Source organism: Rattus rattus, chromosome 4 (genome assembly GCF_011064425.1).
Source record: "Rattus rattus isolate New Zealand chromosome 4, Rrattus_CSIRO_v1, whole genome shotgun sequence".
NCBI lineage: Eukaryota > Metazoa > Chordata > Mammalia > Rodentia > Muridae > Rattus > Rattus rattus.
The window spans coordinates 42,947,319-42,975,189 of record NC_046157.1 but is presented as its reverse complement, the minus strand read 5'-3'; the positions used below and the strand labels follow the sequence as shown (position 1 = coordinate 42,975,189).

General features: G+C 36.2%; 2 protein-coding genes across 2 annotated transcripts; both read left to right on the top strand.

The window, feature by feature from the left end:
• Positions 1-10,867: 10,867 nt before the first annotated feature.
• Positions 10,868-11,803, top strand: LOC116897940 (olfactory receptor 187-like). The gene has a single exon (XM_032899340.1). The coding sequence runs from the start codon at positions 10,880-10,882 to the stop codon at positions 11,801-11,803; it is 924 nt and encodes a 307-aa protein (XP_032755231.1). The 5' UTR covers positions 10,868-10,879.
• Positions 11,804-26,213: 14,410 nt separating this feature from the next.
• On the top strand, positions 26,214-27,149 carry LOC116897939 (olfactory receptor 187-like). Its single transcript, XM_032899339.1, has one exon. It carries the CDS (start codon positions 26,226-26,228, stop codon positions 27,147-27,149), a length of 924 nt encoding a protein of 307 aa, XP_032755230.1. The 5' UTR covers positions 26,214-26,225.
• Positions 27,150-27,871: the final 722 nt, after the last annotated feature.

Here is a 27,871-nt window from a genome sequence, read left to right as displayed (position 1 = left end):
AAGCTGCTATGAACATAGTAGTGTATGTGTCCTTGTTTATATTGGAGCATCTTTTGGGCATATGCCCAGAAATGGTGTACCTGGGTCCTCATGTAATACTATATCCAATTTTGTGAGGAACTGCTAGACTTATTTCCAGAATGGTTGTACCAGCTTGTAATCCCACCAAGTTGGAGGATTGTTTCTCTTTCTCCACACCTCTCCAGTATGTGCTGACACCTGAGATTTTGATCTTAGCTATTCTAACAGGTATCAGGTAGAATCTCATGGTTGTTTTGATTTGCATTTCCCTCATGGATATTGATGCAAAAATATTCAATCAAATTCTAGCAAGCAGAGTCAAAGAATAGGTCATAATGATAATCCATGATGATCAAATAGGCTTCATCCCAGGGTTGCAAGGATGTTTTAATACGTAGAAATCCATCAACTTAATCCCACTATATAAAGAAACTCAAATGAAAGAACACATGATCACCTCATTAGATGCTGAGAAAGCATTTCGCAAAATTCAAAATTTCTTCATGTTAAAAGTCATGGAAAGTTGAGGTATTCAAGGCCCATATCTAAACATAGTCACAGCCATATCCAGCAAACCAGGAGCCAACATCAAGCTAAATGGAGTGAAACTTGAAGCAATTAAACTAAAATCAGGAGGTAGACAAGGCTGACCACTCTCTTCCCACTTATTCAATATATGACTTGAAATTCAAGCCAGAGCAATGAAAAAACAGAGGTCAAAGGGAAACAAATAGGAAAGGAAGAAGTCAAAATATCACTACTTGTAGGTGATGTGATAGTATACTTAAGTGACCCAAAAATTTCCACCAGAGAAATAGTAAGCCTGATAAATAATTTCAGCAAAGTGGTTGGATATAAAATTAAAGAAATCAGTAGCCTTCCTCTACTTAAAGGATAAACAGGTTGAGAAAGAAATTAGAGAAATGACACCTTTCACAAATAACACAAAATACCTCGGTGTGACTCTAACCAAGCAAGGGAACAATCTGCAAGACAAGAACTTAAGGTCTCTGAAGAAGGAAACTGAAGAAGATCTCAGAAGATGGAAAGACCTTCCATGCTCATGGATTGGCAGATTAATATAGTAAAAATGGCCATTTTGCCAAAAGCAATCTACAGATTCAATGCAATCCCCATCAAAATTCAAGTAAGTTCTACATAGAGTTAGAAAGAACAATTTGCCAATTCATTTGGAATAACAATAGACAGAGGATAGTGAAAATTATCCTCAACAATAAAAGAAATTCTGGGGGAATCACTATTCCTGACTTTAAGCAGAGCAATAGTAATACAAACTGTCTGGTATTGGTACAAAGACAGGCAGGTAGATCAATGGAGTAGAATTGAAGACACAGAAATGATCACATACACCTATGGTCACTTGATCTTTGACAAAGGGGGTAAAATCATCCAGTGGAAAAAAGATAGCATTTTCAAAAAATGGTGATAGTTCAAGTGAAGGTCAGCATGTAGAAGAATACAAATGAATCTATTCTTATTACCCTGTAAAAAGCTTAGTCCCAAGTGTATCAAGGACTTTTTCATAAAACCAGGTACACTCAAACTAATAGAAGAAAAAGGGAAGAAGAGCCTAGAGAGGGGCACTTGGGAAAATTTCTCAAACAAACCACCAATGACTTATGTTCTAAGATCAAGAACCAACAAATGGGACCTCACAAAACTGCAAAGCTTCTGTGAGGCAAAGGATACTTTCATTAGAACAAAACAGCAACCAAAAGATTGGGAAACAATCTTTACCAATCCTGCATCCAATAGAGGGCTAGTATCCAATATATACAAGGAACTCATGAAGTTTAACCCTAGAGAGCCAAATAACCCTATCAAAAATGGGGTACAGAGCTAAATAAAGTATTCTCAGATGAGGAATATGAAATACCTAAAAGTACCTAAAGAAGTGTTCAACCTCCTTAATCACCAGGGAAATGCAAATCAAAACAACAATGAGATTCCATCTCACACCAGCCAGAATGGCTAAGATCAAAAACTCAGGTGACTAAAGATGATGGCAAGGATGTGGAAAAAGAGGAACACTCCTCAATTGTTGTTGGGATTGCAATCTGGTACAACCAATCTGGAAATCAGTCTGGAGTTTCCTCAGACAATTGGGCTTTCTACTAACTGAGGACCCAGATATACCACTGCTGGGGTATATACCCAAAAGATGCTCCAACATATAGCAAAGACACATGGTCCACTATGTTCATAGCAGCCATATTTATAATAGCCAGAAGCTTGAAAGAACTGAGATGCCCTTCAATAGAGGAATGGATACAGAAAATGTGGTACATCTACACAATGGAATACTGCTCACCTATCAAAAACAATGACTTCATGAAATTCATAGGCAAATAGATTGAACTAGAAAATATCATCCTGAGTGAGGTAACCAAATCACAGAAAAACACACATGTTTTGAACTCACTGATCAGTGGATATTAGCCCAAAAGCTTGAATTACCCAAGATATAATCCATAGACCACATGAAGCTAAAGGAGAAGAATGACCAAATTGCAGATGCTTTAGTCCTTCTTTAAATGTACAAAAAATATTCATAAGAGGAGATATGGAGACAAAATTTGACACAGAGATCCAAGGAATGGCCATTCAGAGCCTGCCCCACATGGGGAATCTGGCATGTGCATATATATCTCCACTAAACCTGACAATATTGATGAAACCAAAAAGTTCATGCTGACAGGAGTGGGATACAGCTGTCTTTTGAGAGGCTCAGCCATAGTGCAAAAAAAAATACAGAGAAGAATGGTAGCATCAAACTATTGAACTGAGAACTGAGTACCCATTGGAGGAGTCAGAGAAAGGGTTGAAGAAGCTGAAAGGGCTTGCAAGTCATTAAGAATAACAATACCAATGAACCAGTGTTTCCAGGGACTAAACCACTACCCAAAGTGTACACATGGACAGACCCATGGTTTCAGGTGCATATATAGCAGAGGATGGTCTTGTGCACCAATGGGAAGAAAAGCCCTTGGTCCTGTCAAGGCTGGATCTCTCATTCTAGGGGAATGCCAGGGTGGGGAGGCAGGAAGGGGGATGGTTTGGGAGTTGGAACACCTTTACAGAAAAAGGGAATGGGGGATGGGATAGGAGACTTATGGATGGGAAACCACAAAAGGGAATAACATTCAAAATGTAAATAAAAAATATCCAATAAAAAATAAGTAATACAGTATTAAACATATGTTGATAAGATTTGAGTTAAGTTTTTTTAAAAAGGGAAATACTGGTTTTAACTCTTCTTTGAAATTCTTGTAGAATTCTGGGCTAAAACCACCTGGCCTTGACTTTCTTTGCTTGTTAGATTTTGGATTTTCTGATTCTTTTTCAGTAGGAGTTATAGATTTATTTAAATTATTTATGTAATCTTGGTTTAACTTTGATATATCAGTGGTACCTATTAAGAAAGTGTACATTTATTTTCTTTCAATTTGGCAGAGTACAGTAATTTAAATTCTGTCATTATGATTTTCTGGATTTTCCTGGTTGCTGTTGTTATCAACCTCTTTTGTTTCTGATATTTTTTTTATTTGGAAATTCTTTCTCTGCCTCTTAGTTGTTTTCTATAAATATTTGTCTATCTTGCTGGCTTTCTCAGTGAACCAACTCTCTTTTTCATGGACTCTTTCTCTTTATTTTATGAATTTCAGTCATCAGTTTGATTATTTCCGGTTACCTACTTCTCTCTGTGCTTACTTCTTTATGTTCTAGAGCTTTCAGTTGTGCTGCTAAGTTGCTAGTATGCAATTCCTCCAAATGTTTTTATGTAGGCACTTGATGCTATAAACTTCCCTCCTAGCATTATTTTTATACTTAAACATATTTTATTGGCTATTTTATTTATTAACATTTCAAGTGTCATCCCCCTTCCTGATTTTCCCTCTTAAACCTCCCTATCCCATTACCCCAACCACTACCTCCATGAGGGTGCTCCTCCACCCACCCACCCATTCCCTTCTGCCTCTCTGATCTGGCATTTCCCTATATTGTGGTGTCAAGTCTTCCCAAGATCTAGGGCCTCTCCTCTCATTGATGACTGCATCCTCTGTTAGATATGTGGCTGGATTCATGTGTCACTTCATGTGTATTCTTTGGTTGGTGGTTTAGTCCCTTGGAGCTCTGGAATGTCTGGTTGGTTGGTATTGTGTTTCTTTCTGTGAGGTTGCAAACATTCTCAGCTACCTCAGCCCTTTCTCTAACTCCTCCACTGGGGACACCATTCTCAGTCCACTCTATTTTCATGTGTCCAATAAGTTTAGTTATACTCTGTAATTATTTTATTGAGTTCTAGAAAACATTTCATTTCTTTCTTTAATTATGTCTTGACCTATTCTTCATTGAGTAGATAGAGTTGTTCAATTTCCATTTATTTTAAACTTTCTATTTTTGCTGTTGTATTGATAGCTAGCTTTAATTCATGGTGGTCCTATAAGATCCAGTATGTTGTTTCAATTTTCTTTTATCAGATGAGACTGAGTACAAGGACAGTTTTGGCATATGTTCCATGAGCTACAGGGTTAAATGCATGTTTCTTGCCTATCTGATTTGGTGAAATGTTATGTGACTACTTGTTAGGTACACTTGGTTTATAATGTCTGCTGGCTCCTAGTATTCTGCTGTTTAGATTATTGATTGGATGACCTGGTCATTGGTGAGAGTTGGGTTCTGAAGTTCCTCACTATCAGGATGTGAGGGTCAATGTGTGCTTTAAGCTCAAGTAGTATTTCTATTATATATATATATATATATATATATATATATATATATATATATGGTTGTCCTTATGCTGACAGCATTGATGTTAAATTTTTACATGACATTTTGGAGTATTTTTCCTTTCATAAATATGCAGTGTCTTTCTCCATTATTTTGATTAATTATGGTTTAATGTTTCAATGATTTCACTATTTTTCTATTTATATTCATTTGCTTGGAATATATTTTCCAATCCTTTTCCCTGAGGTGAAATCTATTCTTGTCGTTGAGGTATATTTCTTGGGTGGAATAGAAAGACTTGATTACGATTTTCACTGCATCACCTTCAATGCCAGAATGTCACTTTGAAAAACCATTTAATACACAATGGCAAAGTATGTTTAGGGCCAGAAGTTGATGGAAGTTCAATCATAGTTCCAAGCAAAACTTCATTTAATAATTTTAATGAGAGTTAAGACAGGTACTCAACTTTTAAAACCAAAATCCTCATTTGAATAGAATGGTATCAAAACACAGACCAATTTTGTCTTGTTATAAAATCATAAGAATTTTTGTTTTCAGTTTTATGTAATAAAATCAATGTGCTTATGTAAAAGCAAAAAAAAAAATACATTGAGTGTATAGTAAAAATTACAATTCATATCCCATAGTAACCTGAATCCTGAATCACGAGATTGAAATAGGTTTAATGTTGCTTAAAACAATGGTATTTGTGGAGCAAACTATATTTGTGTTCACGCAAGCTGTAGTGAAAACCCAGTGAAACAGAATTACTGCCATGGCTGCCTCAGAATTGAATGGATATTAGGGTGGTTATACATTTAGAAAACCAGAACAACCAACAAATATTTCACATATCTTACACACACACACACACACACACACACACACACACACACTCTCACAGAGAGAGAGAGAGAGAGAGAGAGAGAGAGAGAGAGAGAGAGAGACTTGATCATTGACATGATCATGTCATGTTTGATGAACTCAGGAAAAGCACACTATTCTATGCCTTAAAATTGTATAGTAGTTTGGTTAAACCTGTCACAGTGTGAAAAAAAGTATAATTTCTGTGGCAAAATTACAGTCTCTTACAGTAAATAAATATTTATGGTTTGGAAATTTACAGTGCCCAGTGGAACCAATTTGTAATTCTGTCCAAACCTACAGTAAGGAAACCTCTTCCTTGCCTCCAGTGAACCCTGATGCCCTGGTGGGAATTGCAGTTCTTCAGTCCTTCCTTAGGAGAAAATCAGGCAATGGTAAAAATGTTCTTCATGGAATGAAAAGTCATATAAACACGGTTTGCTCTGCTGATTCATGAAACTTCCAGACAAATCGTGATGAGGACGATCATTGCACATGGTCCTATTGTCTTGTACTATTGTGCTTTTCCTGCTTTAGAACACTCAACACTTTATAAGGACCTTTTATGTTTTTCTTGAAATGGGTAAGAAACAAATGAGTTGTGTAGTTTTCACCATGCTTTCCATAGAAAATTAAGAAGTCATTTTAATTCATGATAATTTTATACAGCTGCTGTAAATGAAGATAGCAACAACTAAAATTTGCCTGAATATTTCAGTTCATGACTAAATATCAATGGGAAAATGGTTCTAATTATTCTCTTCAACATGTTTAGAAATCTTTTTACCTTACTAACTTTACTTTTAGCTATGACCCTGGCATTTAACAGTCATATTTCCTGATTATAATGACTTAAATTCTCCTGAAGTAGTTTGTTAACTCAAAATTTAATATGAAATCCTAATGATTTTCATATAAGGAATAATTCTGATGATTTTGGTAGGAGAGCCACTCTTTAATTATGTTCACTCACATGTCTTTAAAGTTCAGTTACTTATAAGTAGAAGATTTAAATTATATCATTTACTTATAACACTAATATTTATAATATTAATTATTTATTCATGATATATTATCTACAAACGTATGCAGGGCAGACTTTACATACAGAATGTTTCCATCATGTAGTATAGCTTGATATATATCTAGATATATGTTTATGTAAATATTAATAAATACATATTCGAATATGTCAAAGATATTTTGGCTACACTTTCCTTCATTAAAGGTTTGCTACACTCCACATTTCAAGCAACCTGAGAATCTGTATCTCTTGGCATGCTTTGTACTCTATGAAAGAAACTATCTCCATAAAAATCACCCTAAAATGTATTATTGGCAGGGTGTAAACATCATCTGTATGCAAAATTGATCTGGAACAATTTTATTTTATAAGAATAGAATCAAGCCTTCAAAATTGTTAGATAGAAAGGTGGATATGTGTTCTTAAATCAAACTAAAAAGATTTGCAGAAAAACATTTTGAATTTGTTTTTACATCATAAAGATATCAAATAAACACAGGAAAAAACAAATCCACTGACCATATACATTCAAATACATCAACTACACAAAGTTAATGAAGTCAAACTCAATGTGTCTGTTTTTAAAATGTATATTCTAGAGAAAATATACTTTGAGCCTTTAAAACAAGAAATATTTTTGCCAGATCAGTAATAGTTAATAAATAGCAAAGCTAAGACAAACATTGAAAAGCAAGCATCAGAAACTTGTTTTTCTAAATATATTTCAAGTGTGCATTTAAATAAACTTTGATTTACATATTTTGTTTTAATTTGGTAAATATATCATATTTATATCATTTCCTCTTTCTCTTCTTCCTCCAAATATTCTTACTCATATTCTCTCTCTAAATATTCTCATGTATTTAGAAATATACATATATATGTGTGTGTGTGTGTGTGTGTGTGTATTTGTATGTTTGTGTGATGACTGTGTGTATTATATGTGTATATGCATTATATATGGTGTGTATTTATATGTATTAAGTTACATGTGTGTATATTATATAGTGTAATATATATAGAGATATAGATACATATATTAACATGTGTATGTGTGTGAACACTATTAAGGAGAAAGAGGCATTTTACATTTTCAGTCATATGTGACTTCTTCTCTATTCTTTCTCTTTTTCTAAATAAATCCATCTGTCTTTGTTAGCCACTGCCTGCTTCTCTTTCTCCATTTTAGGTTTTATTCAACCAAGTCTCCCATTCCTTGCTGGTTGTGCTTTTTCTCTTGCTAGTGCTTTCCTCTTCTCCTCTTACTTTTTTATTTGCTTTCATGGTTTATTTTATTTATATACATTTCTTTACTTCTTTTCTTGTATTGGATATTTTCTTATTAGCATGTTAAATATTGTCCCCTTTCCCAGTTTCCACTTCGGAAACGCCCCATACCTTCCCCTACCCCTGCTTCCATGAGGGTGCTCTCCCACCCAGCCACCCACTCAGTCTGCCTCCACACCCTGGCATTCCCCTACACTGGCCTTCAAATGATTTTGCCCTTCACAGTTTCTCTTCCACAAACCAATTATCCCAACTCCCCTCCCTCCTGCATTTGTGAGGGTGCTTCCCCCACCCACTTCCTCCTTACCTCCCTAGCATTCCCCTACACTGGGGCATTAATGATTTACAGGACCAACAGACTCCCCTCCCATTGAGCCAGAAAAGGCAATCCCCTGCTATAAATGCAGCTGGAGCCATGGGTCCCTCCAAGTGTACTGTTTGAATGGTGATATAGTCCCTGGGAGCTCTGGGTGGTCTGGTTAGTTGATATTGTTCTTCTTAAGGGGTTGCAATACCATTCAATTCCTTCTGTCCTTCCTTTAACTCTTCGATTGCTAACACCATTCTCAGTCTGATGGTTGGCTGTAGCATCTGCCTCTGTATTTGCCAGGTTCTGACAGAGCACCTCAGGAGCCTATATCAGGCTCCTGTCAGCATGCACTTCTTGGCATCCATATTGTCTGGGTGTGGTGTCTGTATATGGGATGGATCCCTAGGTGGGGCAGTCGCTGCCTGGTTTTCCTTCAATCTGTGCTCCATTTTTGTCCCTGCATATTCTTTATACAAGAGAAATTCTGGGTCAATATTTTGGAGTTGGGTGGGTGGCCCCATCCTTCAGCTGGAGGCTGTGCTTAACCACTAAAAATGTTTTTTACAGGGTCTATCTCCTTTTGTTGGTTGTTTCTGCTAATGTCATCCCCATTGAATCCTGGAAACTACTTGCATCCCTGGCATCAGGAACCTTCAGAAATTGCCCTCAGTTTCCCACTTTCCCACTGCTACAAATCTCCATTCAAATTCCTGACCTTCTCTACTTCTTCCCCATCTCCTCCCAGACCTGATCCTACCCCTTTAACTCTCCTCCCTCTCCCTCAATCTCTATGATTATTTTGTTTCCCCCTCCTGAGTAGGAGTGAAATATCCACACTTTGGTCTTCCTTCTTGGGTTACATATGATTTGTGAATTTTATCATGGGTAGTCTGAGCTTCCTTGGCTAATATCCTCTTATCAGTGAGTATATACTATGTGTGTGTGTTTTTTTTGTTTTTTTTTTTTTTTTTTGTTTTTTTTTTTTTTTTTGGTGACTGTATTACCTCACCCAGAATGATATTTTCTAGTTCCATCCATTTGCTTACAAATTTTGTGAAGTCATTGTTTTTTATCACCGAGTACTAATATATTGTGTAAATGTAATACATTTTCTGTATCCACTCACTGGTTAATTTTCAGCTTCTGGCTATTATAAATAAGGCTGCTATGAACATAGTCATGTATGTGCCTTGTTATAGGTTGGAGCATCTTTTGGGTATATGTTTAGTAGTGGTAGAGCTGGCCCAGTTTTCTCAGGAACGTTCAGACTGATTTCCAGAGCAGTTTTATCAACTTGCTATCCTGGCAAAAATGGAGGAGTGTTCCTCTTTCTCCAAATCCTTGCTAGTATCTGCTATCACTTGAGTTTTTGATCTTTGGCATTCTGACTAGTGTGAGGTGGAATCTCAGGGTTCTTTTGATTCACATTTCCTGATAGCTAAAGTTGTTGAGCATTTCTTTACGTGCTTCCTGGCCATTTGAGATTCCTAAGTAGAGATTTCTTTATTTAGCTCTGTAGCCCATTTTAATAAGTGTCTTTGTTTCTCTGGAGTCTACCTTCTTGTGTTATTTGTATATTTTGGGTGTTTGCCTTCTAGCTCATGTAGACTTGGTAAAGATCTATCTTTTCCAAATCTGTAGATTACCATTTTATGCTATTGACAGTGTACTTTGCCTAAAAGAAGCTTTTCAATTTTATGAGCTCCCATCTCTATAAAAGCTTTTCCTTAGATCTCCTACAGGTAAAAGACTACAATAGTCAGGGACCACAAAACAATTGCGAACTCTCCTCCATACAATTTAGAACACCTAACATCTAAGCAAGGCCATCTCATTCCCACCATTCACTGCTATTTCTGATTGCATGCAAAATACAACTTTCAGCAAACCATTAAAATGTTCTTGAATTTTCTCCTGAGTTCTTGTTTTATTAATCAAGTAAAACTAACTCATACCACAGTGAAGTGAACATTTGACTACTTGTAAAAAAATCAGTCACATTTCAGACCTCAGACATGATGATTTCCAGGGTATACTTGGCCATTTTCAGTCATTAAAATTCTCTTAATTTCAACACTCAGGGATCTCTTGTTACTTGCTCCCAAAGATACTTTACATTGCCTTCTGACAGCATATTTATCTGTTTTATTCTTAATATGTACCCACCATTAAAACCACATTCTTCAAATATCTCATCCAGTTCTTGTTTGCATTATTACTGTGTCTTTCCTTTGGTTTTTCTTTTAAGTAACATGGAATTGCGAAATGATTGGTTTAACACAGAAATTCTGGAGTTATCAGTAATTGGCTTGTAAAACATAGTAACAAGAATAGAGCTATGTAGTCAAACCTGATCATTAGTGTTAAACCTTATCCTTTCTTTAAGTATATTAACATGCTCAAGATTTTTATGGGAATAATGAATTGAAATAATACCTTCACTCTGAAGAAAAGTTTTTATTGTATATTGTGATATTAAATGAGATATGGCTGTCTTCCTGATAAGTACGTAGTTGTGTTGTAAATTCGACTACCCAACATTTTATTTTACAAATTTTAGTGACTGCTGTGTGCATTAATCATTTTTCCTTTCAGGGACATCTAGTGAGAACATAGGAATGGAGAACACAACACTGCTCGTTCAGTTTGTCCTCACGGGACTTGTTCATCTGCCCCAGTGGAAAATCCCCCTGTTCCTGCTGTTCTTGGTCATCTATCTCATCACCGTTGTGGGCAACCTTTGTCTGATCACTCTCATCTGGAATGACCCTCACCTTCACATCCCCATGTACTTATTTCTTGGGAGTTTAGCATTTGTGGATACCTGGTTATCCTCCACAGTGACACCAAAGATGCTACAAGACATTTTCGCCAAGAGTAAACTGATCTCTTTCTCTGAATGTGTAACACAGTTTTTTTCATTTGTGATGAGTGCAACCACAGAATGTTTTCTCTTGGCAGCCATGGCCTATGATCGTTATGTAGCCATATGCAAACCTTTACTCTACCCAGTCATCATGACAAATAGGCTCTGTGTACGTCTTTTAATATTGTCCTTGGTAGGTGGGTTTATCCATGCTTTAATTCATGAAGGCTTTTTATTCAGATTAATTTTCTGTAATTCTAACATAATATACCATTTTTATTGTGATGTTATGCCACTGTTAAAGATTTCCTGTAATGACCCTTCTCTCAATTACCTGATGATTTTTATTTTTTCTGGCTCGATCCAGGTATTCACCATTACAACCATTCTTGTCTCTTATACACTTGTACTGTTTTCAGTCCTAAAGCAGAAATCTATCAAAAGCATAAAGAAAGCTTTTTCCACCTGTGGAGCCCATCTCCTCTCTGTGTCTTTGTACTATGGCCCTCTTCTATTCATGTATGTGCGTCCTGCATCTCCACAGGTAGATGATCAGGATATGATGGACTCTGTATTTTACACAATCATAATTCCTGTACTGAATCCAATTATCTACAGTTTGAGGAATAAGCAAGTTAAGAAATCCCTGGCAAAATTTTTGAAGAGAAATACTTAGATTTCACATTATATTCTCTTATGCTCTTTTTTAAACATGGCAAACTTGTGCAGACTTGATGTGGCTATGTATTATGTATATTGTCAAAATGTTTTGAAAATGAACCCAAACTAGAAATTAACTTTCTTACAATGTTGTTTTTGATTAAATTTTTCTTGAGTAAATTTTAGTGAAATATTATTGCTAATATCTATGGAGATGTAAATTCAGAATTTATAAGTTATGTGATCATATCTGGGAGACTGACTGTATTTTTAGACATATTAAAGCATATTAGTTTCCCATATCCTATGTTTGTACACCTTGGAAATGTCTGAGGTTCTTTCTTAAGTCCTATTTTGCCATTTGGAACTATTGACTGGTTTTGTGAACTTTAACTTTGGTACATATGTGAGAATTTTTTGATAAATGCATCTTTTGTAAAAGATTGTGAGACTCTGATCCCACTCTTCTCCTCATGTTTGTTCTTTAGACATGAAATGAACAGTTTTGATTCCCAGAGCAAGTGGACTGTGGTGTCAATTCTCATAAGAGAAGGTTAACAACATACTGAAACCTCTAAACTGCAAGAGAACCTGTCTTTTGATGAGTCGATTTATCTTGGCTTTCTTTTTCCATTTGTGGAAAGCTGGTCTAATTTACAAGTGAAATTATACTCATTTTTAAGAAAATGGCCAATTTGATAAATTTTATATAGCATTTATAATCTCAAAGAGAATATTACTAACTTAAAGTCTTTAAGAGCTTTTTTATTGTTCATGGGTCACATTTGACCTTGTATCATACTTAATTTTGGCTACAAACTTGTTTAGATTACAGTTTAAAGTTTTAAAACACTTTCCAACTTTTGCAACATACAGTATTGTGGTTTGTAGACAAGTACCTTTAAAGAAGAATTCAGGAAATTAAAATTCATACTTCATATGAAGAATAAAATAAAGATTTATTTCTCCTATTGATCACATAATGACCATAGGCAGATTAATATTTTGTCATAGATGCCTCCATTCTACTTGTCTTTAGACTTTGTGGTAATCAAAAGTAGCATACACTGATATCCTCTTATAATTAAACATTCCTCTTTGTGTGTGTGTTTGTGTCTGTGTAAGTGAGTTTGTGTGTGTGTGTGTGTGTGTGTGTGTGTGTCAGGAAGCTATTCAATCTTAATAATGATTGATAAAAACACATTTAACAAATATCATTATTGTTTTTAATTTGGATTTCAGGTTTATAAGATTAGAGCAGGTCTTATAATCCCTAATAGAATACTCAAAGCTGCAGGAAAGCCATGTCCAAATTTCTTTGATTCATATAGTGCACAACTTCATTTTTATGTTCAGAAACCATTGTTGCCTTGAAGTCATGCACCACCTTTGGCTCTTTAATCTCTTCATTCCCTATCCTGCTATAATCTCTGAGAAATAAATGCCAAGGTATGATATAGGTGCCCCATGTAAGGTGGCAAATATTGTAGTCTCTTATTCCCTATCCCTCAACAAGCTGTGTGAGTCTGTGATACTTGCCATCTAAACCAAAAAGAAGTTTTTCCTGATGAGGACTGATAAATGCATTCATCTGTAGAAATAACAGTAAATCACTAGGACTCAGTGTAATACTATGACCATTTAGGACAACAATAGTAGTAGATTCTTCCCTTAAGGCCTATGATCTGTCTATAGGTACTAGGTACAAGGCAATAATGACAGATATGAGTTTTGATACATGGAATCATGAAGGTGCCTTTGGATGGGATTAATACCATTATTGTACAGGTGTGCATGTCTTATCAGATTTGTTATAATTATAGATGCAAATACGCACTGATCAAGACTGATATTATCTTTCTCCTAGAGCAGTGTATGTAGCATCTTTCAGAACAGTGAAGGGTAGCTGGAAGATTTGAAGTGTCCAGCTGTGTACAGCCAAATTTCCCAATATTCTGTATTGTAAGTATGTGGTATGTTCAGGAGTTGAGAGTTACCACATTCTGGGGTTAACCAGAGCCATGACAATAGCTTTTAATCTTTGCAGATCTTTGGACTTTGTGGTAATCTTTAGACTTTTATCTCACTATTCAAGAGCTCCAAAAATGGGTAAACATTTACTGGCACTGTAATTTTTATGCTCTAGCCTGTGGTGTTTAATAGGAACCTTGCCAACCCATTATAGGGTAATAGGTTAACTCACTTAAAGACCCCCATCTCTCTCAGAACTCTAATAAATGAATAGAAATCATGGACAGAATACCATTCAAGATAGCCTTAAGATATTGCTTGTCTTTTATGTAAATATGACATAATTTTTTATTTTTTCTCTTTTTTCTTTCTTTTATTGGATATTTTCTTTATTCATATTTCAAATGTTGCCCCTCTCCGGGTTCCCCTCCAGAACCACTCCATCTCATGCTCCCACCCCTGCTTCCATGAAGGTGCTTACCCACCCACCCACCTACTTCTTCCTGCCTCCCCACCCTGGCATTCTCCTACACTGGAGCATTGAGCCTTTCCAGGACCAAGGCCCTCTCCTCACATTGATATCTGACAAGGCCATCCAGTGCTACAAATGCAGCTGGAGTCATGAGTTGCTCCATGTGTAACCTTTTGTTGGTGATTTAGTTGCTGGAAGCTCTGGGTTATCTGGTTGATTGATATTGTTGTTCTTCTTATGTGGTTGAAACCCCTTTCAGTTACCTCAGTCTTTCCCTAACTCCTCCACTGGGGACCACTTCTCTGTTCAATGATTGGCACTGAGCGTCTGCCTCTGTATATGGCAGGCTCTGGCAGAGCCTCTCAGGTGACTGCTATATCAGGCTCCTGTCATCATGCACCTCTTGGCATCCCTAATAGTGTCTAGTTTTGGTGACTGCATATAGGATGGATCCCCATGTGTGGCAGTCTCTTCTTCATTCTTTGTGTTCCTATTACCTCCTTGTAAGCATTGTGTTTCCTTTTTTAAGAAATCCTGAAGCACTCACAGATTTATCTTTCTTCTCCTGGAGCTCCATGTGGTCTTTAAACTTTTTCTTGAGTATTCTGAGGTTTTTTGGCTAGTGTATGATGTAGTGAGTATACAACATGTGTGTCCTCTTTTGATTGGGTTACCTTACTCAAGATGATATTGTCTAGTTCCATCTATTTACCTAAGAATTTCATGAAGTCATTGTTTTTAATAGCCGAGTAGTACTACATTGTGTAAATGTAGCACACTCTCTATTTCCATTCTTCTGTTGAAGGATATCTGGGTAATTTTGAAAGTCTGGCTATTATAAATGAGGCTGCTGTGAATATAGTAGTATATGTGTCCTCTTTTTAGGTTGGAGCAACTTTTAGGCATATGCTGAGAAGGGGTATACCTGGCTCCTCAGGTAGTACTGTGCCCAATTTTCTGAGGAACTGCCATACTTATTTCCAGGGTGATTGTACCATCTTGTAATCCTATCAAGAATGGAGGAGTGTTTCTCTTTCTCCACATCCTCTCCAGCATGTGCTCTCACCTGAGATATTGATCTTAGCCATTCTAACAGGTATCAGGTAGAATCTCATGGTTGTTTTGATTTGCATTTCTCTCACGGATATTGATGCAAAAATACCCAATAAAATTCTAGCAAGCAGAATCAAAGAATATGTCACAATGATCATCCATGATGATCAAATAGGCTTCATCCCAGGACTGCAAGGATGGTTCAATATGTAGAAATCCATCAACTTTGTCCCACTATATAAATAAACTCAGGAAAAAAAAACATGATCATCTAATTAGATGCTGAGAAAATATTTCATAAAATTCAAAACCCCTTCATGTTAAAAGTCATGGAAAGTTGAGGAATTCAAGGCCCATACCTAAGCATAGCAAAGCAATATCCAGCAAACCAATAGCCAACATCAAACTAAATGGAGTGAAACTTGAAGCAATTCCTCTAAAATCAGGAACTAAACAAACTAACCACTCTCTTCCAGCTTATTCAATATAGCACTCAAAATCCAAACCAGAGCAATCAGACAACAAACAGAGGTCAAAGGGAAACAAATAGGAAAGGAAGAAATTGAATTATCACTATTTGTAGGTAATATGATAATATATTTAGGTGACCCAAAAAGTTTCACCAGAGAACTATTAAGCATGATAAATAATTTCAGCAAACTGGCTGGATATAAAATTAACTCAAAGAAATCATTACCCTTCCTCTACTTAAAGGATAAACAGTTTGAGAAAGGAATTAGAGAAATGATACCATTCACAAATAACAAAATACCTCTATGTGACTCTAACCAAGCAAGGGAAAGATCTGTATGACAAGAACTTAAGGTCTCTGAAGAAAGAAATTGAAGAAGATCTCAGAATATGGAAAGATCTCTGATGCTCATGGATTGGCAGATAAATATAGTAAAAATGGCCATTTTGCCAAAAGCAATCTACAGATTCAATGCAATCCCTGTCAAAACTCCAAGTTGGTTCTGCATAGAGTTAGAAAGAGAAATTTGCAAATTCATTTGGAAAAACAAAAAACCAAGGATAGTGAAAACAGTCCTCAACAATGAAAGAACTTCTGGGAGAATCACTATCCCTGAACTCAAACAGTATTACAGAGCAATAGTGACAAAAACTGTATGGTATTGGTACAGAGACAGTCAGGTAGATCAGTGTAATAGAATTGAAGACCCAGAAATGAACCCACACACCTATGGTCACTTGATCTTTGCCAAAAGATCTAAAACCATCCAATGGAAAAAAAGATAGCATTTTCAAAAAGTGATGTTAGTTCAACTGGAGGTCAGCATGTAGAAGAATGCAAATGAATCCATTCTTATTACCCTGTTAAAAGTTTAGTTCCAAGTGTATCAAGGACTTCCCCCATAAAACCAGGTACACTCAAACTAATAGAAGAAAAGTGGGGAAGAGCCTACAGAGGGGCACTTGGGAAAATTTCTCAAACAAACCACCAATGATTTAAATTCTAAGATCAAGAATCAACAAATGGGACCTCATAAAACTGCTAAGCTTCTGTGAGGCAAAGGACACTTTCCTTAGAATAAAACAGCAACCAACAGATAGGGAAATGATCTTTACCAATTCTATATCCAATAAAGGGTTAATAGCCAATATGCACAAGAAACTCAAGAAGTTTAACTCTAGAGAGCTAAATAATCTTATCAAAATGGGGTACAGAGCTAAATAAAGTATTCTCAGCTGAGGAACATGAAATACCTAAGAAGGACCTAAAGAAATGTTCAACCTCCTTAGTCACCAGGGAAATGCAAATCAAAGCACCCCTGAGATTCCACCTCATACCAGTGAGAATGGCTAAGATCAAAATCTCAAGTGATGGAAAAGATTTGGAGAAAGTGGAACACTCCTCCATTTTTGTTGGGATTGCAAGCTGGTACAACCACTCTGGAAATCAGTCTGGAGTTTCCTCAGAAAACTCAACATTTTACTACCTGAGGACCCAGCTATACCACTGCTGGTCATATACGCAAAAGATGCTCCAACATACAACAAAGCCACATGGTCCACTATGTTCATAGCAGCCATATTTATAATAGCCAGAAACTGGAAAGAAACCAGATGCCCTTCAATAGAGAAATGGATACAGAAAATATGGTACATCTACACAATGGAGTACTGCTCACCTATCAAAAACAATGACTTCATGAAATTCATAGGCAAATGGAATGAACTACAAAATATCATCCAGAGTGAGGTAACCAAATCATAGATAACACGCATGTTATACATTCACTGATAAATGGATATTAGCCCAAAAACTTGAAATACCCAAGATACAGTCCACAGACCACATGAAGCTCAAGAAGGACAATGAAATTGCATATGCTTTGGTCCTTTTTTAAATGTGGAACAAAAATATTCAGAGTAGGAGATATGGAGACACACAGACACACAGACACACAGACACACACACACAGACACACACACACACAGACACAGACACACACACACACACACACACACACACACACACACATACACACACATCTCCACTAAACCAGACAATATTGATGAAACCAAAAAGTACATGCTGACAGGAGTGAGACATAGCTGTCTTTTGAGAGGCTCAGCCAGAGTGCAACAAATACAGAGGCGAATGCTAGCAGCAAACCATTGAACTGAGAACAGAGTACCCATTGGAGAAGTCAGAGAAAGGTTTGAGGGAGCTGAATGGGCTTGCAACCCTATAAGAACAACAATACCAACCAACGAGTGCTCCCAGGGAATAAACCACTACCCAAAGTGGACACATGAACAGACCCATGGTTTCATCTGCATATAGAGCACCAATGGGAAGAAAAGGCCTTGGTCCTGTCAAGGCTGGACCTCTCATTCTAGGGGAATGCCAAGGTGGGGAGGCAGGAAGGGTGATGGTTTGGGAGTTGGAACACCATTACAGAAAAATGGAATGGGGGATGGGATAGGAGACTTATGGAAGGGAAACCGCGAAAGGGAATAATATTCAAAATGTAAATCAAAAATATACAATAAAAAATAAGTGATACAATATTAAACATATGTTGATAGCATTTGGGATCAGTTTTTAAAAAAGGGAAATATTGGTTTTAACTCTTCTTGGAAATTCTTGTAGAATTCTGGGCTAAAACCATCTGACCTTGGCTTTCTTTTGTTGGGAGACTTTGGATGTCTGCTACTTTTACTCTAGAAGTTATAGTTCTATTTAAGTTATTTATCTAATCTTGCTTAAACTTTGATATTTTAGTGGTACCTGTTAAAAAAGTGTCCATTTCTTTTCTTTCAATTTGGCAGAGTACAGTAATTTAAATTCTGTCATTATGATTTTCTGGATTTTCTTGGTTGCTGTTGTTACCAACCTCTTTTGTTTCTGATAATTTTTTTTTGATTTGGAAATTCTCTGCCTCTCAGTTGTTTTCTATAAATATTTGTCTATCTTGCTGGCTTTCTCAGTGAACCAACTGTGTTTCATTGACTCTCTCTTTATTTTATGAATTTCACTCATCAGTTTGATTATTTCTGGTTATCTACTTCTCTCTGTGCTTACTTCTTTATGTTCTAGAGCTTTCAGTTGTGCTGCTAAGTTGCTAGTATGCAATTCCTCCAAACGTTTTTATGTAGGCACTTGATGCTATAAACTTTCCTCCTAGCATTATTTTTATACTTAAATATATTTTTGTTGGATATTTTCTTTATCAGCATTTCATACGTTATCACCCTTCTGGATTTCCACTCTTAAACCTCCCTATCCCCTCACCCCACCCCCTGCCTCCATGAGGGTTCTCTTCCAGCCACCCACACACCCATTCCCTCCTACCTCTCTGTCACAGCATTTCCCTACACTGAGGCATCAAATTTTCTCAAGATCAAGGGTCTCTCCTCTCATTGATAACTGCATCCTCTGCTACATATGTGGCTGGAGTCATGTGTCACTTCATGTGTATTCTTTGGTTGGTGGTTTAGTCCCTGGGAGCTCTGGAGTGTCTGGTTGATTGGTATTGTTTTCTTCCTATGAGGTTGCAAACCCCCTCAGCTACCTCAATCTTTTTTCTAACTCCTCTATTGTCAGTCCACACTATTTTCATGTGTCCAATAAGTTTAGTTATACTCTGTAATCATTTTATTGAGTTCTAGAAAACATTTCAGTTTTTTCTTTAATTATGTCTTGACATATTGTTCATGGAGTAGAGAGTTGTTCAATTTCCATTTATTTGAAACTTCCTATTTTCTCTGTTGTAGTAATAGCTAGCTTTAATTCATGGTGGTCTGATAAGATCTAGTTTTTTTGCTTAAATTTTCTTTTATCAGTTGAGACTGAGTACAAGGTCAGTTTTGGAGTATGTTCCATGAGGTACAGAGTTAAATGCATATTTCTTTGTTTATCTGATTTGGTAAAATGTTATGTGACTACCTGTTAGGTACACTTGGTTTATAATGTCTGCGAGCTCTCAGTATTCTGCTGTTTAGATCTTTGTTTGGATGACCTGGTCATTGGTGAGAGTTGGGTTCTGTAGTCCCTCACTATCAGGATGTAAGGGTCAGTGTGTGCTTTAAGCTGTAGTAGTATTTCTATTACATATTTGGTTGTCCTTACACTGGTGGCATTGATGTTAAATTTTTACATGACATTTTGGAGTATTTTTCCTTTCATAAATATGCAGTGTCTTTCTCCATTATTTTGATTAATTATGGTTCAATGTTTTAATGATTTCACTATTTTTCTATTTATATTAATTTGTTTGGAATATATTTTCCAATCCTTTTCCCTGAGGTGAAATCTATTCTTGTCATTGAGGTATATTTCTTGGGTGGAATAGAAAGACTTGATTACTATTTTGACTGTATCACCTTCAATGCCAGGAATGTCACTTTGCAAAACCTTTTAATACACAATAGCAAAGTATGTTTAGGATCATTTTAGAAATTGATGGAAATTCAATCATAACTCCAAGCAAAACTTCATTTAATAATTTTCATAAGTGTCTAGGCAGGTACTCAACTTTTAAAACCAAAATCCTCTTTTGAATAAAAACACAGACCAATTTGGTCTTGTTATAAAATGATAAGAATTTTTGTTTTTCAATACCAACCAACCAGAGCTTCCAGGCACTAAGCCACTACCCAAAGACTATACATGGATTGTCCCTGGGCTCCAACCTCATAGGTAGCAATGAATAGCCTAGTAAGAGCACCAGTGGAAGGGGAAGCCCTTGGTCCTGCTAAGACTGAACCCCCAGTGAATGTGATTGTTCGGGGGAGGGTGGTAATGGGGGGAGGATGGGGAGGGGAACACTCATATAGAATGGGAGAGGGAGGAATTAGGAGAGAAAAAAAGAAAAAAAAGAATTTTTGTTTTAATTTTATGTAATAAATTCAATGTGCTTACATAAAAGCAAAAAAAAAATACATTGAATGTACAGTAAAAATGACAATTCACGTCCCAGAGTAAGCTGAACTCTTAATCACGAGTCTGAAATAGAGTTTTATATTGCTTAAAAGAATGGTATTTTCAGTGCAAACTGTACCTGAGTTCACCAAAGCTGTAGGGACAATCCAGTGACACAGAATTACTGTGATGGCTGCATCAGCATTGAATGGATTTTAGGGTGGTTATACATTTAGAAAATCAGAACAACCATCAAATATTTCACATAACTTACACACGCGCACACACACACACACACACACACACAGAGAGAGAGAGAGAGAGAGAGAGAGAGACAGAGACAGAGACAGAGAGAGAGAGGACAGAGAGAGAGAGAGACAGAGAGTGACAGATAGACAAAAAGACAGAGAGACAGAGAGAGACAGACAGACAGAAACAGAGACAGACAGAGAGATAGAGACAGAGAGAGTCAGATAGAGACAGAGAGATAGAAACAGAGAGAGACAGAAAGAGACAGAGTCAGAGAGACAGAGAGAGATTTGATCATTGACATGATCATGTCATGTTTGATGAACTCAGGAAAAGCACATTATTCGATGCCTTAAAATTGTATAGTAGTTTGGTTAAACCTGTCACAGTGTGAAATAAAGCATAATTTCTGTGGCAAAATTACATTCTCTTACAGTAAATAAATATTTATGGTTTGGAAATTTACAGTGCCCAGTGGAACCAATTTATAATTCTGTCCAAACTTACAGTGTCCAGTAAAGAAACTTCTTTGCCTCCAGTGAACCCTGATGCCCTGGTGGGAATTGCAGTTCTTCAGTCCTTCCTTAGGAGAAAATCAGGCAATGTTCTTCATGGAATGAAAAGTCATATAAACACAGTTTGCTCTGCTAATTCATGAAACTTCCAGACTAATCGTGATGAGGACGATCATTGCACATGGTCCTATTGTCTTGCACTATTGTGCTTTTCCTGCTTTAGAACACTCAACACTTTATAAGGACCTTAGCAGTTTGTTTTTCTTGAAATGGGTAAGAAACAAATGAGTTGTGTAGTTTTCACCATGCTTTCCACAGAAAATTAAGAAGCCATTTTAATTCATAATAATTTTATGCAGCTGCTGTAAATGAAGATAGCAACAACTAAAATTTGCCTGAATATTTTAGTTCATGACTAAATATCAATGGGAAATTAGCTCTAATTGTTCTCTTTAACATGTTTAGAAATCTTTTTACCTAATTAAATTTACTGACCATGTCATTTAACAGGTGGGTTACATGCACGGACTATAATGACTTTGAAATTCTCCTGAAGTAGTTTGTTAACTCAAAATTTAGCATGAAATCTTAATGATTCTCATGTATGGAATAATCCTGATGATTTTGGTAGGAGAGCCATTCTTTAATTATGTTCACTCATTTGTCTTTAAAGTTCAGTTACTTATAAGTGGAAGATTTAAATTGCATCATTAACTTCTAACAATAACATTTATATTATTAGTTATGTGTTCATAATATATTGTCTATGAATGTATGCAGAGCAGACTTTACATACAGAATATGTTTCATCTTGTAGTATACCTTAATATATATCTAGATATATGTTTATGTAAATTTAAATAAATACATATTGGAATATAACAAGGATATTATGGCTATCTTTCCTTCATTAATGATTTATTAAAGTCCCCATATCAAGCAATCTGAGAATCTGTATCTCTTGATGAGCTTTGTGCTCCATGAAAGAAAGTATCTCCATAAATATTACCCTAAAGATGTATTATTGGCATGGCATATATCATCTGTATGCAAAATTGATCTGGATCATTTCTATTCAATTAATCAAAATAAGAATAGAACCACGCCTACAAAACTGTTAGATAGAAATGTGGATTTGTGTTCTTAAATCAAACTATTAAGATTTGCAGAAAAATGTTTTTAAATCAAAAAGACATCATATAAATAGAGAGAAAAACAAATCCACTGACCATATTCATTCAAATATATCAACTACACAAAGTTAATGAACTCAAATTTAATGTGTCTGTTTTTAAAATGTATGTTCTAGAGAAAATATATTTTGAGCTTTTAAAAAAAAGAAATGTTTTTGCAAAATCGATAATAGTTAATAAATAATAAAGCTAAGAAAACATTGAAAACCAAGCATCAGAAACTTGTTTTTCTATATATAATTTCAAGGGTACATTTAAATAAACTTTGACTTACATATTTAATTTTAATTTGGGTAAATACAATATATTTATATCATTTTCTCTCTCTCTTCTCCCTCCAAATATTCTTACTCATATTCTCTCTCTAAATAGTCTCACATATTTAGGGATATGTGTGTGTGTGTGAGATGTTGGTGTATATTATATATGTATGTATGATATTTATATATATGTATTATGTAGTGTCTATTTATATGTATTAAGTATATATGTGTATATGATATATGTATATTATGAGTATGTGTGTGCATGTTTATATAATTAAAGAGAAATAAGCATTCTAAACTTTCAGTCATATGTGGCTTCTTCTCTATTCTTTCTCTTTTTCTAGATAAATCCATCTGTCTTTGTTAAGCACTGCCTGCTTCTCTTCCTCCATTTTATTTCTTTTTATCCACCCAAGTAGTGTTTTCCTCTTCTCTTACTTTTTTATATGTTTTCTTGGGTTAATATATATATTTTTTTTTCTTTTCTTGTATTGGATATTAACATGTCAAATGTCAAATATTGTCCCCTTTCCCAGTTTCCCTTCCTGCAACACCCCATACCATCCCCCACCCCCTGCCTCCATGAGGGTGCTCTCTCACTTGCCCACCTACTCCATCTGCCTCTACACCCTGGCATCCACGATACTGGTTTCAAATGTTTTCCCCCTTCACAGTTTCTCTTCCACAAACCAATTATCCCAACTCCCCTCCCTCCTGCATTTGTGAGGGTGCTTTCCCCACCCACTCACTTCCTCCTCACCTCCCTAGCATTCCCCTATGCTGGGGCATTAATGATTTACAGGACCAACAGACTCCCCTCCCATTGAGCCAGAAAAGGCAATCTCCTGCTATAAATGCAGCTGGAGCCATGGGTCCCTCCAAGTGTACTGTTTGAATGGTGATTTAGTCCCTGGGAGCTCTGGGTGGTCTGGTTAGTTGATATTGTTCTTCTTAGGGGGTTGCAATACCATTCAATTCCTTCTGTCCTTCCTTTAACTCTTTGATTGCTGATGCCATTCTCAATCTGATGGTTGGCTACAACATCTGCCTCTGTATTTGCCAGGTTCTGACAGAGCACAGCTATATCCGGCTCCTGTCAGCATGCACTTCTTGGCATCCATATTGTCTGGGTGTGGTGTCTGTATATGGGATGGATCCCTAGGTGGGGCAGTCGCTGCCTGGTTTTCCTTCAATCTGTGCTCCATTTTTGTCCCTGCATATTCTTTATACAAGAGAAATTCTGGTTCAATATTTTGGAGTTGGGTGGGTGGCCCCCTCCCTCAACTGGAGGCTGTGCCTAACCACTAAAAATGTTTTTTACAGGGTCTATCTCCTTTTGTTGGTTGTTTTGGTTAATGTCATCCCCATTGAGTCCTGGGAACTACTTGCATCCCTGGCATCAGGAACCTTCAGAAATTACCCTCAGTTTCCCGCTCCCCCACTGCTACAAATCTCCATTCAAATTCCTGACCCACTCTACTTCCACCAAGTCTCCTCCCAGACCTGATCCTACCCATTTAACACTCTCCTACCTCTCCCTCAATCTCCTATGATTATTTTCTTGCCCCCTCCTGAGTAGGAGTGAAACATCCACACTTTGGTCTTTCTTCTTGGGTTACATATGATTTGTGAATTTTATCATGGGTAGTTTGAGCTTCCTTGGCTAATATCCACTTATCAGTGAGTATATACCATGTGTGTTGTTTTGTGACCATATTATCTCCCCCAGAATGACATATTCTAGTTCCATCCATTTGCCTACGAATTTCATGGTCATTGTTTTTAATCATTGAGTACTAATCCATTGTGTAAATGTATGAAATTTTCTTGATCCATTCCACTGTTGATGGTTATCTGGGTTCTTTTCAGCATCTGACTGTTAAAAATAAGGCTGTTATGAACACAGTAGTGTATGTGCCTTGTTATATGTTGGAGCGTCTTTTGGGTATATGCCCAGTAGTGGTATAGCTGGATCTTCAGGTAGAACTATATCCAATTTTCTAAGGAAGCTCCAGAATGACTTCCAGAGTAGTTTTACCAACTTGCTGTCCTACCAAAAATGTGGGAATGTACCTCTTTCTCCAAATCCTTGCCAGTATCTGCTGTCATCTGAATTTTTGATCTTAGGGATTCTGACTGGTGTGAGGTGGAATCTCAGGGTTGTTTTGATTCACATTTTACTGATGGCTAAAGTTGTTTGACCATGTCTTTAGGTTCTTCCTTGCCATTCAAGATCTCTGTTTAGCTCTGTACCCCATTTTAATATATTTATTTGGTTCTCTAGAATCTATCTTCTTGTGTTCTTTGTAAATTTTGGGTGTTAACCCTCTATCTCGTGTAGGCTTGGTAAAGATTTTTTCATTTTGTTCCATTGACAGTGTATTTGCCTTAAGAAAACTTTTCAATTTTATGAGCTCCCATCTCTATAAACGCTTTTTCTTAGGTATCCTACAGGTAAAAGACTACAATAGTCAGGGGCCACAAAACAATTGGGAACTCTCCTCCATACTTTTCAGGACACATAACATCACATCATGGCCATCTCATCCCCACCATTCACTGCTATTTTCTGATTACATGCAAAATACTACTTTCAGAAAACCTTAAAATGTTCGTGCATTATCTCCTGAGTTCAAGTTTTATTAATCAAATAAAACTAACTCATACCAGAGTAATGTGAATGTTTGACTTCTTGTAAAAAAAAATCCAGTCACATTTCAGATCTCAGACATGAAGATCTCCAGGCTGCGTTAGTCCATTTTCAGTCATTGAAATTTTCTCAACACTCAGGGATCTCTTGTCACTTACACCCAAAGATTCTTTCCTTTGCCTTCTGCCAGCATATTTATCTGTTTTATTCTTAATAGATATCCACCATTAAAACCACATTCTTAAAAAATCTTATTCAGTTCTTCTTTGTATTACTACTGTGTTTTTCCTTTTGTTTTTCTTTGAAGTAACATGGACTCAGGAAATGATTGATTATAACACAGAAATTCTGGAGGTATCATGGTAATTGGCTTGGAAAACATGCTCAAAAGAATAGAGCAATGTAATCATACCTGCTCATTAGTGTTAAAAGTTATCTTTTCTTTAAGTATATTAACATGTTCAAGATTTTTATGGGAATAATAAAGTGAAATAGTATCTTCAATTTGAATAAAAAATTTTAATTATATAGTGATACTAAATGAGATATGGCAGTCTTCCTGATAAGGACATAGTTGTGTTTTAAATTTTGCTACTCAACATTTTATTTTACAAATTTTAGTGACTTCTGTGTGACATTAAACATTTTTCATTTCAGGGACATCTAGTAAGGACATAAGGATGGAGAACACAACTCTGCTCGTTCAATTTGTCCTCACGGGACTTGTTCATCTGCCCCAGTGGAAAATCCCCCTGTTCCTGCTGTTCTTGGTCATCTATCTCATCACAGTTGTGGGCAACCTTGGTCTGATCACTCTCATCTGGAATGACCCTCACCTTCACATCCCCATGTACTTATTTCTTGGGAGTTTAGCATTTGTGGATACCTGGTTATCTTCCACAGTGACACCAAAGATGCTACAAGACATTTTCGCCAAGAGTAAACTGATCTCTTTCTCTGAATGTGTAACACAGTTTTTTTCATTTGTAGTGAGTGCAACCACAGAATGTTTTCTCTTGGCAGCCATGGCCTATGATCGTTATGTAGCCATATGCAAACCTTTACTCTACCCAGTCATCATGACAAATAGGCTCTGTGTACGTCTTTTAATATTGTCCTTGGTAGGTGGGCTGATCCATGCTTTAATTCATGGAGGCTTCTTATTCAGATTAATTTTCTGTAATTCTAACATAATATACCACTTTTATTGCGATGTTATGCCACTGTTAAAGATTTCCTGTAACGACCCTTCTCTCAATTACCTGATGATTTTTATTTTCTCTGGCTCCATTCAGGTATTCACCATTACAACCATTCTTGTCTCTTATACACTTGTTTTGTTTTCAATCCTAAAGCAGAAATCTATCAAAAGCATAAAGAAAGCTTTTTCCACCTGTGGAGCCCATCTCCTCTCTGTGTCTTTGTACTATGGCCCTCTTCTATTCATGTATGTGCGTCCTGCATCTCCACAGGTAGATGATCAGGATATGATGGACTCTGTATTTTACACAATCATAATTCCTGTACTGAATCCAATTGTCTACAGTTTGAGGAATAAGCAAGTTAAGAAATCCCTGGCAAAATTTTTGAAGAGAAATGCTTAGATTTCACATTGTTATCTGTTGTGCTCTTATTAAAACATGGCAAACTTGTGCACATTTGATGTGGCTATATTTTGTATTGTCAAAATGTTTTGAAAATGAACCCAAACTAGAAATTTTCTTGTGCTAGTTGTTGTTTTAGTTGTTGTTGTTGTTTTGTATGTGTATGTATATGATGTAGGCATACTTAATCCTAAATTGTCATGTTTGCTTACAGAAACTTGAGAAGAAGCCAGAGGATGTCCTGATTAATTATTTTTATTTTCTTAAAAGAGTGTCTTTCAATGAACCTTGAGTGATAAGTTTAACTTGATAACCACAGTTTCCACCCTCCCCATCACTGAAATTACAAGCATGTGTGGAGCCATGATCTGTTCTTCATTGGAAAGCCTACCCATACTGACATCTGTATATCACATTGCTAGGGATGCAACTACAATTATTTATCTTGAGCAGGTACTACTCTTTCCAAGTGTACATACCCTAGTCCCCCAGAGATAGCATTAAATGAACTCTTGTTTATGTGTCCATTTCTTTAAAAATATATGAAGTGAAAAACAGTATAATAAAATAAATACAACAAAAATCAAGTTAAACTCTGTGACAGGTTTGTATGTTATTTATTATGACATCATAAGGTCTTTAGCTACTGTAACAGTGTAGTTTCTGTTAAAATAACATAAATTTGATGTCATTGACAACTTGGACAGTCTTAGAACATTTCC

Excerpts from the sequence above, each read along its gene's own strand:
- LOC116897939 (XM_032899339.1), top strand. The coding sequence starts at position 26,226 with ATGGAGAACACAACTCTGCTCGTTCAATTTGTCCTCACGGGACTTGTT.
- LOC116897940 (XM_032899340.1), top strand. The coding sequence starts at position 10,880 with ATGGAGAACACAACACTGCTCGTTCAGTTTGTCCTCACGGGACTTGTT.